At 40.8% G+C, this 15,562-nt stretch overlaps 1 protein-coding gene across 5 annotated transcripts in view; it reads left to right on the top strand.

Moving 5' to 3' along the window:
- The window catches only part of TAMM41 (TAM41 mitochondrial translocator assembly and maintenance homolog), a 66,940-nt gene that overhangs the window by 34,723 nt on the left and 16,655 nt on the right, over window positions 1–15,562 (top strand). For 3 of the 5 annotated variants that reach the window (XM_036267486.1, XM_036267482.1, XM_036267485.1), the window contains exons 6-7: window positions 5,814–5,979; window positions 7,312–7,374. In XM_036267486.1, coding sequence (XP_036123379.1) covers window positions 5,814–5,979; window positions 7,312–7,374 — 229 coding nt within the window. Of the gene's footprint in view, window positions 1–5,813; window positions 5,980–7,311; window positions 7,375–10,842; window positions 10,998–15,562 lie in introns of those variants that run through there. The other 2 variants (XM_036267483.1, XM_036267484.1) reach the window with 2 other exon arrangements.

Genomic DNA, 15,562 nt, shown 5'->3' with positions numbered 1-15,562 from the left:
CCTTTGCTAGTTTTTTATTTTCTGCATCTTTTATCTTCTTTCTTGGTTATACTTTAATTTTGATGAAGTATACCTTTCTAACATAGGTTATGAGGGAAGTAAATTTTTTAAGACCATGTAAATCAGAGAATTTTACCCTTGCAGTGATTGACAGTTTGGAATAAATATCAAAATTTAGGTTGAAAATAATTTTCCCTCAGAATTTTTAAATTATAGCTTCATTTCTTTTAGTTTCTAGTGTTGCATTAAAAAGTCTATAATGATATTCAGATTCCCTGTCCTTTGGATGTGACCTTTTTATCTCTCTAACATTGTTTAGGATGTTTTCTTTTCCCAGTATCCATACATTTCATGATGATATGCCTTTGTTTTTTTATATGTCTTTTCTTTTTCATTTAGTATTCTAGTACTTCATGAGCTTTTTAAGTCTGGACTTTATGACTTTCAACTGTAAGAAATTTCCTTTTATTATTTATGTAATAAATTTTTTTTTTTTTAATCCTCACCCAAGGACATTTTTTGATATTTTGTTCAGATAGAGTGGGAGAGGGAGAGAGAGAGAGAAACATCGACGTGAAAGGGACACATCGAGTGGTTGCTACCCGCACGACCCAACCAGGGCCAGGGACAAACTGCAACCGAAGTATATGCCCTTAGCGGGAACTGAACCCAGGTCTCTCCAGACCGCAGGCCAACGCTTTAACCGCTGAACCAAACCCATCAGGGCTGTAATAATGTCTTTATGTCCACTTCTTTTTTTTTAGTTTAGTCTTTCTGACATTCCTGTTAGGTGTTTGTTGGACCTTCTAGTTTGATCTCTTTTTTTTTTTCTTTCCTCTTGCTTCCTTGGGTTTTTGTTTTGTTTTTCTGCTTTTCGGAAGAACTTTTCAAAGTGATCATCTGATACTTCTATCAATATTTTAATTTCCTCTGAATGTTCTTTTTATATCACGTTCTATTCTGTTTTATGAATTTATTATCTTTCCTTATTTCTTTAGTGATTTTATTTGTTTATTTTAGAGAGAAGAAGGGAGGGAGAGAGAGAGAAACTTCAGTGTGAGAGAGAAACATCAATCAGTTGCCTCCTGCACACGCCCTGACCTGGGATCAAACCTGTAACCTTGGTATGTGCCCTGACCAGGAATTGAACCCTCCACCTTTTGGTGTATAGGATGATACTCCAACCAACTAAGCCACACCAACCAGAGCACATTTTGCTTTTTTCTTAGTAGTGATAGGTATAATATGCAATAAGTTGATCTTTACTTTGGAGAGGACGTCCCAGCATGCTCCAGACCACTTGACCTCTAAAAACTTCACTGATGCGATAGGCTCTTGAAACTTCATAGGGTTTATCTTCTACCCTCTGGAGTGCACATATCTACCAAGGCTTCCAATGTACCTGCCCCTTGCTGTCATCAGGTGATAGTAGCAACATAACATTGATGTAGTGAACCAACATGAGATTATACAGAATGTGCAGATAGTCTAGTTTCCTTTGAAAATCTTTAGACAAAGGATAGATGAGTTAACATAGCCCTAATGGCTGTCCCATATGAATGTGAGCTGCTTCTGATCCTCTTTCCTAATAGGAATAGAAAAGAATGCACTCACCTGGTCTGTGACTCCATCCAGATACCTGTAGTTCTGTTGATCTGCTCTAGCAGGTTTACCACCTCTGGCACAGTAGATGTAATTGGGTCTTCTACCTGGTTGATTCTGTGGTAGTCTACTGTGATCTGAAGAGTCTACTATAGTCTACAGAATTCATTTGGATTTTGTGAGGTCCAGGCTTAATGGAGATATGATAGGAACCATCAACCCTTGTATTAGGGTTCTCCAAAGAACCAGAAACAATTGGAGAGAGAGTTAGATTTATTTTAAGGAATTAGCTCACATATTTGTGGAGGAGCTGACAGGTTTGAAATTTGCAGGGCAAGCTGGCAAGCAGGAGACCCAGGGAAGAGTATGTGGTAGTCTTGAGTCTGAGAGCAATCTGGAAACAGAATTCCTTCTTCCTCAGGAGGTTTTTAGTCTTTTTTTCTTAGGGTCTACCCACATTATAGAGGGTATTCTACTTTATTCAAAGTTTACTGACTTAAATGTTAATTACATCTAAAATATACCTTTATAACAACATCTAGACTAATATATATATATATATTTTTTTATCCTCACTCAAGGACATGTTTCCATTTTTTGTTCAGATAGAGTGGGAGGGAGAGAGAGGAAGAGAGAGAGAGAGAAACATCGACGTGAAAGGGACACATCGAGTGGCTGCCACCTGCACAACCAACCAGGTCTGGGGACAAACTGCAACCGAGGTACACACCCTTAGCGGGAACTGAACCTGGGTCTCTCTGGACCGCAGGCCAACGCTCTGACCACTGAGCCAAACCGGCCAAGGCTAGACTAATATTTAATCAACCTACTGGACACCGTAGCCTAGCCAAGTTGACACATGACATTAAACATCACACGCCTGCATCTTTTAGACCTACAGATGACACTAATCTCTGACATATCTCTCAGGATGTTTTTATTTTTTAATTACTCTTGACTAGGGGATAAGAATGGCAGTTTCAGAGGTTTCCACTTGGCTTTCCACACTATGACAGCTCCAGAATGCCACCTTAGAAAATACATTCTAGAACCATTCCTGGTACCAGTTATGTAAGATCAGGATTGAAACAGACTTCATCTAATTCCGTGGTGGCACAGTGGAGCTAGATGGCCCTTCCTAGTTGTCCCAACACCCAGCAAAGAGACCAGGCCTTGTATTCCTGCATTTTCCAGTCATTGAATACAAGTAGCTCACTTCAGCTGAGGACAGTTCTGGGAGGGACTCTGAGAAAGTGCCAGCTGCCAGTGGACCCTTTGGCCCTGAAGCCAACATCTGGGTGATGCAACACAGCAAACCACTATCATATAACCATATCTGCTTTATTGAGAAATAATATACATGCCATGATAGTCAGTGGTTTTTAGTATATTCACAGAGTTGTGTAATATATTTACTACAATCTAATTTTAGAACATTCCCATCACTCCAAAAAGAAATTTCATACCCATTAGCAGTTCCTAGCTTCTCCTTCCCCCAGGCTACCACTAATCTATTTTCTGACTTTGTGGATTTACCTGTTCTAGATATTTCATATAAATACAATATGTGGACTTTTCCCACATCTGCTTTTAAAATACACCTTAACTCCCATCCTTTAACTAAATGCTTTCTCTTTCATGTCAGTAAAACGTGAAGAATTGAAGAATAAGGATAATTAGAATTTAACCATTTATTTGAACAGGTCATCTAATTTTGTCTTTTCAACATGTTTCCAAACAAAAATTCCAGTGCATTCTTTTCTGCAAGAGAAAGTAGTAACAAATACTATTTTCTAATTCCTTATAGTACTTAAGCCATTTTGGCATCTCTCAAATTCCTGAAAGTTTTATAGGTCAAGCCTTATAGAAATATATAGTCTTTTTCACTAATCTCAATACTTGTCTCTAAAATATGGGTCTATAAATGTCATTTCTAGTATATTTTATAGAAATGTGTACTTATTTTTGGTCATTCTACAGCCAAAGTTAAGTAGGGGTTGACTTCTGTGAATTTAGAATCATCTTAATGATAAATAGGAAATATTTATGTTAAAAAAAAACTACCTGTGTTGAAGCCACTAAATAATAGCATTTTTTTCTTCTTTGCATAGATTTTATAGATAAAACTAGAAAATCAAGACATTGGCATGTATTCAATAACTATTTGTTGAATAAAAAATGTAGAGCCCAGCCAGTGTGGCTCAGTGGATTGAGTATCATCCCATGGACTGAGAGGTCCCAGTTCGATTCTGGTCAGGTCACGTGCCCAAGTTGCAGGCTTGATCCCCAGTAGGGGCTGTGCCAGAGGCAGCTGATCAATGTTTCTCTCTCACATTAATGTTTCTCTCTCTCTCTCTACCTTCCTCTCTCTCTAAAAAATTAATAAAAACATATATTTTTTTTATTTTTATTTATTTATTTATTTAAATCCTTACCTGAGGATGTTTTTCTCTTTATCTTTAGACAGAGTAAGAGGGAGAGAGAGAGAAAAACATTGACATGAGAGAGAGACATTGACGGTTGCCTCCCGCCCAACCCCAGCCAGGGCCAGGTACTAACTAACTGCATCTGAGGTCTGTGCCTATGGCTGGAATCGAACCCGTGACTCACTGGTCTGTAGGCCAACGCTCTACCACTGAACCAAACTGGCCAGGTCTAAAAACATATTTTTTAAAGTGTGATAGAATGAGTGAATTCTAATTAAGAAAGTTGGTTGTATCTGGAAAATCTGAATCTAAAACTTAGTACATTCATTTGTCTCATTGTTTCCTTACTAGTCTCTTAAAGTTAAAACCAAACATTTATTTAAAAGCATACAAGAAAAATTCTTACTTGGAAAATAATGTGAAGAGCTGTTGAGGGAAATGTTATTGGTTCTCAATTTGGCAGGCAGTCAGTGTTTACATGATTTTGTAAAAATTTAGTTCCGTGAAGTAAAGTGTATTAGACTAGAAGTTAGGGAAACCAGGTGTGGCCCCAGCTCTGTGGCTAACTTTTGATTCAAAAATTTCCAAGTGCAGTCTGGTGCATAGTTCTATATGTTTTATTTCTGTATTTACCTTTCAATTTGATATATTTTAGAATATGTTGGGAACAGAAACCACGGGTGTAACTTCTGTTTAAGAAAAAATGACAACTAAGGTTTATTGATGCAGTTACTCATTACTTTATTCAACCAATGTTGTTGTTTTTTATCCTCACCCAAGGACATTTTTTTTTTTTGCATTTATCTTCAGATAGAGTGGGAGGGAGAGGGGGAGGAGAGAGAGAGAAACATCGATGTGAGAGAGACACATCGAGTGGCCGCCACCCACACGACCCCAATTGGGATCGGGGACAAACTGCAACTGAGGTACGTGCCCTTAGTGGGAACCAAACCTGGGACCCTCTGGTCCAAGGGCCAATGCTCTAACCGCTAAGCAAAACCGACCAGGGCCAACCAATTTTTTTTAGTGTTCGTACTCTGTGCCAGGGGATTAAAAGTAATTATGATTAGTTCTTATCATCACTTTATTCCTACAGTTTATGAAATACAGCATGGTATGTAAGAGACCCTAAAGTCAGGAGACAAAGATTTAGATCCCAATCTCTCTTATTGGCTCCATGATCTTGGCTACATTACTATGTCTTTGTGTTTAAAATAAAAGAATTTGAGTGCCTGGATTTGAGGGGCTTCAGTGACTGTTAGCTACAGCCTTCCTTTAATGTTGAATTTTAGATAAATAGAAATTTTAAAACAGGATCAGAAGTCAATCCTTGAAAGAGGCATTTCTTCTTTTCTCTGTAAAAATGGAATATTATAAGGAGAGAATTGGCTTTTTTGAAGGAATTTAGAAACCTGAACGCTTATGCATTTAATTTCAGAAAGGAGACTGTCTCCTTAGCATGCTGTCTGGTCTAGCATATGGGTTCAAATATATTTGAATGACTTTAAATAGAAGCCATGGGGCCCTGGCCCGGTGGGTCAATCAGTTGGAGCGTTGTCCCATACACCAAAAGCTTATGGGTTTGATCCTCAGTCAGGGCACATACAGGAAGCAACCAATCAATGTTTCTCACATCGATGTTTCTCTCTCTTGCTCTCTCTCCCTTCCTTGCTCTAAACATATCCTCAGGTGAGGATTAAAATAAATAAAGAGAAGCCACAGTTTTTTGAATATTTATGGAATTCAAAGTACTTTCCATCGACATCATTTTTTTTAATTCCTTAGATAGATAAAAGCCCAGAAGGACAATTCACTCAGCTAATGACATTGCCCAAAACCTTACAGCAACAAATAAATCATATTATGGACCCTCCTGGAAAAAACAGAGATGTGGAAGAAACTTTTTTACAACTTGCTCATGATCCTGACTGTGGAGAGGTGGTACGACTAGGTATGTTTATGAATTTGATGTTGAGGAAGTATTGGCTGTGGGTAAAAGCAAAATTTGTGATATATTCTTTATTCTTTCTTACCTGGAGAGATCAGGGGATAGATTGCTTCTAGGAAGAAGAAAGTACTAACAATCTGGGGGTTTCCAAATTTACATTTTCATTTGTTTGAAGTGGGGTGGTATAAAAGTATTTATATTTTCAAATTCCTGGGTCCTAAATCACTGTCAAAGGGGGAAAACAATGTTTCTTTTGGTCCCAAGAGCATACTTCAAAGACAAGTCTGAGAAGGAAGGAGACTGGTGACATTTTTAATGCTTTTATAATATCAGGAACACAGCTTTTATCAGATAACATTAAAAACACAGTTTTCATCAGCCAACTCCCATTCAGTAGTTCTCATAGTGTGTTTGGTAGGTACCCTCTGGCATGGCCTATGTTCTCTACACATTATCCCCAGGGCTTCCCTAATATTTACCAAAAAATGTGAAGCTTATCTTCAGAGACCCACTTCCCTTTGAGGTGTTAAAGGTAATTTATGAGGTCAGTCAGTAAAGAAATAATTTTGAAATTGAAAATGACTCCCTCCTCAGATGAGTGCATTCTCCTATTTTATTGACTAAGTACTTAACCCTCCAAGGTGCAAGCCACAGTGCTAGATGTTCACCGTGACAATGTTGAACATTAGCTGCAATAGGTGGGCACCATGCACACTCTCCCAGGGACCTGCCCCAGGTTGTAGGAGCATATGTTTAGGTCACCAGATACCTATTCTGAAGATAAATATGGAGGCGTGTCCTTTGTTTGTTGTTTTTTATTTTAACATGATTGTAGTCACGGTGTGATCGCTGCTGCCTTTCACAGGGCATGAGGAACTGTACTGTTGATCCTCACTGTGGGAGTCCTCTGTGTGTGTTTTCAGAATGAACGTTTTATTCCTGGGCAGAAACATTTGGTTTTTGTATTTGGGGGTTTGTTTGGTTTTTTAATCTTTTTACATCTTGGAATTGAGAACCAGCAGCCTTAAGGAGATTTAAAGTCATAAAATGACCTTTGAAGGTCTCCTAGCCCACCTTGTTTTAAGGTGAGGAGGCCCAGGCCCACAGGGGTCAGTCGTTTGCCTGTGCTCATATTGCTGGTCGGTGACACAGCTGGCAACTCCAGAGTCCTGGCCCTCAGTCCTGATACCTTTTTCACTGTCATTCTGTGACACCAGGAAGAGATAGGTTTGCTAGTTTTATTGGACAACTGAAAGAATATTTAGTTTCAGGCTTTAAAAGTGTTGCGATGACTAACATCTGGCTCTTTTGGCATCCTTGTTGTTTTCCTCATAGGGCTTTCAGCAATCGTGAGACCTTCTAGTCTGAGACAGAGCACCAAAGGCATTTTCACTGCTGGTAAGAGCTTGGAAAATCCGTACTTAATGAAGCTGCTGGATTGAGTGGCCTCAGCACCCCTGGTTAAAATGTAAAGCTTTGTCTGTATCCAGCAAGTACTTGTGACATGCTGAATTTTGATGGTCATAAACTAGGATATTGCAATAATGTACAGACAGGCAGGCAGCACTATAATCTGGTCGTCTAAAAAAGTCAAACCATATGAGGTACTGTTGGAAGGCTTTACTGCCCCTCTAAGTTTTCTGAATAACTCCTTGTATGCAGGTTTTTCCCTCATGTTTTTATTTATGAAAGGTACACATGCATATTGTTGCAGAAACAGCAGTACCTTGCCCTTCTCCCCCACTTCCCCTCTCCAGAGACAACCACTTCCAACACTCTTAATGGGTTATTTTAGTTTTCACTGCCAGTTCACTAAAAAATAAGTTTGTATTACTGCTTTTTTGCTTTTCAGTTTTAGGCATTATCTGTTGACCTCTCACCATGGTAGATTTGAATTCAACTCTTCACCCAACCTCAGCACACACACTCTGTCCTCCTAATACAGTTACATTGCACCTTTGGGAAGTCGGTCTTCAGAGTTTACACTATATGACTAGGTTATTGAGATTCATAGGTAAGCCACAGAAAACACTTTTCCTTCTTCAACTTCCTTTGCCCAGAGAGATGGTCTTTATCTGTTTCATGTGAGGGGTTTAGGGGTACCTTCTTTCCTGTATCTTTTTTTTTTTAAATCTTCACTCGAGGATACTTTTCCATTTACCTTCAGATAGACTGGGAGGTGGGGGGGGGGGAGAAACATCGATGTGAGAGAGACACATCGATTGGTTACCTCCCACACAACCCCAACCAGGGCCAGGACCGGGGACAAACCACAACCAGGTATGTGCCCTTGACTGGAATTGAACCCACTACTCTGGTCTGCAGGCCGACGCTCTAACCCCTGAGCCAAACCAGCCAGGGCCTTTCCTGTATCTTATTCTTCTGTCTTCATGGTGCCACTCTTGTTTTGGTGAAGCACACCGTGCAGTAATTTTTTGAGAAAGGATGCATGGGAGGGAAATTTGGAAACGATCTATGTCTAAATGTATCTTTAGTCTACCCTCCCACATAATTGAGACTTAGGCTGGGGATTGATTGGAAATAATTTTCCTTTAGAATTTTGATATTGCTCCAACTATCTTCTCACTTCTAGGATTACTGTCAAAGTCCCAAGTCATTCTGATTATTAATCCTTTGTGTATGTTCTTTCTGGAGGCCTCTTAGGTCTTCACTTTCCTGCAGGGCACTGATGTGCTTTGATGTGAGTCTCTGTTACGATACTCATTGCTCTTGTAGTTCGGACACTCAGAATATAAAACAATTTTCACTTATTCTTTTTTATTTTCTTCCCATCTGTTTTCTCTTTTCTTTTTCTGGCACTCCTTTTATTCAAATATTGGACCTCCTAGACTAGTCCTTTGGTTTTCTTTCTTTTCTCTCCTATGTTTGATCTCTTTGTCCTTTGGTTGTGCTTTCTGGGAGATTTTCTCAACTTCAGCTTCCAACCCTTCTATTGAGTTTTTTATTTCTGCTATTATATTTTTAATTTCTAGGAGCTCTTTCTATTTTTTGTTGTTGCTGTTCTCTGAATATTCCTTTATTTAAAATTTTAAAACATCCTGTTCTTGATTTATGGGCTTAAGCCTTTGAACATCTTTGGATATTACAAATTGCCCTCCCAAGTGGTTATATCAATCCCTCTAGTACTAGATGAGAGTTCTTGTTTCTCCCCATTCTTTCCAATGCTTGGTGTTGTCAAATGATGGACTTTTCTAGTTCAGTCTTTCTTATTTATTTTTTATTTTTTAACTCTCACCAGAGGATATTTTTCTATTTATCATCAGATAGAGTGTGAAGGAGAGAGAGAGAGAGAAACATTGATGCGAGAGCGACACATCGACCGGTTGCTTCCCACACGACCTGACCAGGGCCAGGGACAAACCACAACCAAGGTACATGCCCTTGACTGGAACTGAACCCACGACTCATTGGTCCAAGGGCCGACACTCTAACTGCTGAGCAAAACTGGCCAGGGCTAGTTCTGTCTGTCTTATATAACCATCTATTTAACATCCCTCATGTTAGCCACACAGTATATAAAGTGAACATGGCCCTGGCCAATTAGCTCAATGGTTAGAGCGCTGGCCTGCGGTCTGGAGAGATCTGGGTTCAGTTCCCCTAAGGGCACATACCCCAGTTGCAGTTTGTCCCCGGCCCTGGCTGGATCATGCGGGTGGCAACCACTTGATGTGTCCCTTTCACGTTGATGTTTCTCTCTCTCTCTACCTCTCTCTCCCTCCCACTCTATCTGAACAAAATATGGAAAAATGGCCTTGGGTGAGGATAAAAAAATTAAATAAATAAATAAAGTGAACATGAAACCATCCTTCCTTGGAGAAGTCCATAGTCTAGAAAGGGACACAGGCATGTAAATAGAAATTTGCAGCAGTACCAGGGCATAAATGGCTCAGAGATAACACAGAGATGGGAGCAGCCTGATTCTGATGCCTGCGTTGAGATTGCCAGGGAGCTGGCATGGTCACGCCTCTTAACGTCTCATCCCAATTGCCTGGATACCCAGCTGACTGTGTTTGGCCCCAAGGACACTGTGTGGCCCTCCTGAATCTTTGGAAAGATTCAAGAAAGAGTAGCAGATGTGCCAGATCTACTCAGCTGAAGATGCTTCTACCACTCAGGGGTACATAGCTTTGCATTTCTCATTAAGATATTTATTTAATCTGTGTTTCTGCTGGTTTATCCTGGCAAGGCAGAAGATGGGGTGCTTTTGTTTGCCTGGGTGTTTCAGGCTATTAATCTGTGTTTTGCATGATTGCAGCTCCCTTTCTATAATCCTCCTTGGGTGGAGCTGAATGCTTTGGGGTTTTTTTGTTTGTTTTCTTTTTGGGGAGGAGGCTAGGGGCTTCCTATGCTATAAAGAATCACTACATTTATTGATGATTTTGTTGTTGTTGTGAGAATGGTAGTATGATGAGGTTTTTAAAAATTCCTTTTCTTGTAGAAATACATACTAAAATATTTACAGATGCAATGACAGGATGTCTTGAGATTTGCTTCAAAATAAAACATGGTGGAGGGAAGTAGGTCAAGAACAGATACACAAGATTGGTCATGACTTGATACATTTTTGAAACTGGATGAAGACACATGGAGATATATTATACTGTTTTTTTGTACATTTGAGTTTTTCTCTAATAAAATGTTTTTCAAAATCAGTCATCATCATCATCTGACATTTCAAGCTGAAAGGAACCTTTGGTCCTCTTTCCACTCATTCTTCCAAGTGACCAGCAGAGGGCAGTGAGTAACACCTCACAGAACACAACCCAGATTTCCTTGTGGCTGTGCAATGAGTGCCCATTGCAGGTTCTCCTGAGTACTTAATGCTTGTTTCTCTTTTCCTTCTAGAGATACCTCAGTGGATCGAGGCAGTCCAGAGTATCAGAATGTCTATAACCTGTACTGAGGTTGCAGAAATTGTGGAAAGTGATGAGCATCCCCTCAGAGTCTATAGGTTTACTTTATGCTCTGGCTTGCCTGGTTTATGATGGGTACGGGCTGATAAGGCAGCCAAAGGGTAGCAGGGGTTTGTGAGCCCCAGAGACTGGGGTTCAAATTCCAAATTAACTAATGTAACGTAAGCAAGTTACCTAGTTTTTCTGAGATTTAATTTCATGGGTATAATTACATTTGCCTTACCAGGCTGTAAAACTTATATCTTAAATATATAAAAGCACCTAGTACTGTGCCTAGTTTTGTGTGTGTGTTGTTGTTGTTTTTCTTTTAGTAACATTACCTAAAAGATTCCAGGCCTCTTTTTAGAACATGGCTCTGCACTGCCATATTCAAATAGCATAGTTTCTTAACCATGTCCCAGCTGCAGTAAACTAGCAGTGGAAGGAACTGAGTGGCCAATTTGCCTGTTTCTTTTCCCTCTGACTTCACAGCAAGCTTCAGAACTTCATCCCCCTGCACTTTGTTCTTTACAAGTCCTCTTGTTGCAGCCATAGCTGTTGTTCTGCCTTGTTTTTGCTAGGGCCGTCTCCCCTAAATCTCCCAAGTTCTACCTCTGTTCAGTTTTTCAGACAGCTGATGTATCATCTGCAGAATGAGAAAACCCCAGTGTATTGGTGAGATTTTATTACTTTGTAGTCATTATCACTCTGCTTCTTTGAAACCTCCTACTCATATATGGGTAAAAAGGAAGGTTCAAAAGCAAATACTCAGTTCAGTCAGGTGGCTAACTGAGGAGCTAAGCTTGGGGTCAGAAACCATTGGCTTGAAGTTGTAATTATTCATTTCTTGGGCCTATAACCTTAGTATGTTAATTAGCCCTTTGCCTTGAAACAATCGGGTTACTCATAACTCGATTCACAAGGTGTCCTGAGAGTGTCCAGTATGTTACCCAGTACCTACCTAGTAGGTGTTTGATAAACTTGAGTGAATCTATTATCTAAATCTCACCTAGAAAAGATGGAAACCAGGCATCTCTAACCAGCTCAGAGGATTGTTCTTTCTCATAAACTGTGTTGGATATTTTGGCAGCGTGTTCTCATGCGATCTTTTCACACTCTATGAGTTCCTTTAAAATCCCTGACCATCAGATACACACAGAAAAGTGAGTACAGAAATACATTCTTTTTTTTGGTTTGTTTTACAGAAGGTACTTTTTATTTTTTTTATTTTATTTTTTTCTATCTTTATTGTTGAATGTATTACAGATGTTCCTCATTTTCCCCCCATTCATCCCCTCCTGCCTTTTCTCACACTGTTATCTGTGTCCATTGGTTATGAATAAAAGTTCTTTGGCTTATTTCTTCCCACCCCAAACCCCCTTCCCTTTGAGGTTTGTCAGTCCAGCAACAAATTTATACTAATCCCTTCACCTTTTTCACCCATTCCCCCAACCCCCCCCCCCCCAATCTGGCAACCAACAAAATGTTCTCTGTATCTATGAGAATGTTTCTGTTCTGCCTGTTCATTTTGTTTGTAGATTCAGTTGTCCATAAATATGTATTCATTGCCATTTTGTTTGTTCATATACTTTATCTTTTTCTTCAAAAAGACCCTTCATCATTTCATATACTAATGGTTTGGTGGTGATGAACTCCTTTAACTTTTCCTTGTCTGGGAAACTCTTTAATGTGGCCGATTCTAAATGACAGCTTTGCAGGATAGAGTAACCTTGGTTGTAGGTTCTTGCTTTTCATCACTCTGAATATTTCTTGCCACTCCCTTCTAGCCTGTAAAGTTTCTTTTGAGAAATCAACTGGCAGTCTTATGGGAAGTCCCTTGTAGGTAACTAACTGCTTTTCTCTTGCTGTTTTTAAGATTCTCTCTTTGTCTTGAGCCTTTTACATTTTGATGATGATGTGTCTTGGTGTGGGCCTCTTGGAGTTCCTCTTGTTTGGGACTCTCTGCGCTTCCTGGACTTGTATGTCTGTTTCCTTCACCAAGTTAGGGAAGTTTTCTGCCATTATTGTTTCAGATAGGTTTTTGATTTCTTGTTCTCTCTCTTCTCCTTCTGGCACCCCCAGGATGCGAATGTTGGCACACTTGAAGTTGTCCCAGAGTCCCCTTACACTATCCTCATTTTCTTGGGTTCTTTTTTCTTTTTGCTGTTCTGATTGGGTGTTTTTTGTTTACTTATATTTCAAATCGATGGTTTGCTTCTTGGCTTTACCTACTCTACTATTGAATCTGTGTAAATTATTCTTTATTTCAGTTAGTGCCTCCTTCATTTCTGACTGTGCATCCTTCATTTCTGACTGGTCCTTTTTTATGCTCTTGAGGCCCTCACTAAGTTCACTGAGGTTCTCACTAAATTCACTAAGCATCCTTATAAGCAGTATTTTGAACTCAGCATCTGTTAGGTTGCTTATCTCCATTTCGCTTAGTTCTTTTCCTGGGGTTTTGTTCTGTTCTTTCATTTGGGACCTGTTTCTTTGTCTCCTCATTTTGGCCTCCCTGTGTTTGTTTCTGTGTATTACTTAACGAGAGGTATGAGGCTAGCTGAGACCAGATGCTGCTTGTTTGAAAGAATTTAGGAAAACCTGAAGCAGGATCCAAGACAGGCCATTCCTATGGTTAAGCAACTAGCAACAGCTTGGGTGGGCCTGAAAGTTGGGTGGGGCGGGGCCTCAGGGAATCACCAGGGCGGGGCTACCAGTGTGAGCCAGGTTGCGCCCTCGCTCCAATGCCAAACACTCAGTTCTTCCCAGTATGTCTCTGGCACCCCTCGAGCTGCCTCCCCTCCAAGCTTAGAGGGAGTAAGTCCGAGAAGTTGGTGCATGGGCCCTTTAAGAGGAGCTGCCTGGGGCCCCAGCCACCTCAGCCTCCCTGAGCCTCAGTTCCTCCTGTTTTTCCAGCCAGAAGTTATGGGGATTCTCTTCCTGGCACTGGAACTCTGAGCGGGGCGCCTGGTGTGGGACGGGGACCCCTCAGTCCTCAGGGAGGACCTTTCTAGCCGAGGTGTCCTCCTGATTTTTATTCGCCACACATGGGTGTGGGACCAGCCCCTCCGCCCCTCCTACCAGTCTCGATGTGGCTGCTGCTTTAGTTGTAGGACTTCCATTCAGCTTGATTTCAGGTGGTTTTGAATGATGGTTGTTCTGTAGTTTAGTTGTAACTTTGATGTAGTTGTGGGAGGACACGATACCACGTTTACCTACACCGCCATCTTGACCGGAAATCTCACAGAAATACTTTCAAAACCAAACACTATTTTTTCCCTTTAGCCAGCCTAAGTTTTGGTCATATAAAAACTAATGTTGACTTCTCTTAGACTGTTCTGTTGATAGAATAGCCTAGTTCTCGTCAGGGTAGTGGATCAGCAGCTGGAGCCAGCCAGCTCAGGAGTAGCCCAAGACTGTTCAGTCTCCTAATACTTGCCTGCTCCTTCCTTTATAGTAGTAGCAGATGGCATCACCTCTCAAACTGGTAACAGATGACCAGCTAAGCAAAATGTCATATTCTGAGAAGCAGCAGTCTTTTATGTTTCTAATCTGTTTGGAGAGAATTGGAACTGTTTGAGTATTTTGGTATGGGAACTAGGAGAGAAATGGGGGGTGGGGGAGGTGATTTAGTGATTAGACTGAGAAGTAAGCAGGAGCCAGACAAGGGAAGCCCTTAAAAGCCACGAATGGGCCCTGGCCGGTTTGGCTCAGCAGTTAGAGCGTCGGCCTGCGGTCCAGAGAGACCCGGGTTCGGTTCCCGCTAAGGGCGTGTGCCTTAGTTGCAGTTTGTCCCCGGCCCTGGTTGGTCGTGCAGTTGGCAACCACTCGATGTGTCCCTTTCACATCGATGTTTCTCTCTCTCTCTCTCTCTTCCTCCCACTCTATCTGAACAAAAAATGGAAAAATGTCCTCGGGTGAGGATAAAAAAAAAAAGCCATAAAAGGGAATTCAGAGTTTCTTTTGAGGGCAGAGAGACTATGTATAGAAATGCCACTATAGATAGAGAACTGAGAACAGATTGAAGGGTGGTAAACCTGTTGCTTAAGAAACTGGTTAGATATGGTTACAGCCAGCCAGGTGAGGAATCATGGCAGCTTGAACTCAGGTCATTGCAGTAAAGGCAGAGAGACAAGGTACCAGCAATATTTAGAAGGCAAGTTGCTAGGTCTTGATGATTAGAGGGATATGGGAAGTGAAGGAGAGAGAAAAGTGACAGATAACTTACAGATTTTTGGCTTGGGAAACAATAGATGGTGGTGCCATTTTAGGAGGTGAGGAAGGTTGGGAAGTGATAATGAGTTTAATTTTTGAAAACTTGCTTTATTTTTCCCTACCTGAATTTCTGGTCAATCAGAATTAACTCTAGGGACAGACACCTATTTACTTCTCTAGCTTCAAAAGATTCAGCTAAATTAACAAGAGGTTTTGCCCTGGCCAGTTTGGCCCAGTGGTAGAGCAGCCCGTTGGCCAGAGTTCCAGGTTCGGTTCCCACTAAGGGCACATACCTCGGTTGCATTTGGTCCCCGGCCCCAGTCCCAGTTGGGGTTGTGCTGGAGGCAGCCAGTCAATGTGTCTCCCATTGATGTTTCTCTCTCTCTTCCTCCCTCTCTCCCTCCTGCTCTATCTGAAGATAAATCAAACAAACAAACAAAAAGTCCTCGGGTGAGGATAAA

This window comes from Molossus molossus, unplaced genomic scaffold, assembly GCF_014108415.1.
Source record: "Molossus molossus isolate mMolMol1 unplaced genomic scaffold, mMolMol1.p scaffold_m16_p_18, whole genome shotgun sequence".
NCBI classification, from domain to species: Eukaryota; Metazoa; Chordata; class Mammalia; order Chiroptera; family Molossidae; genus Molossus; species Molossus molossus.
The sequence above is the reverse complement of the archived record's forward strand: the minus strand, read 5'-3'. Positions and strand labels throughout refer to the sequence as shown.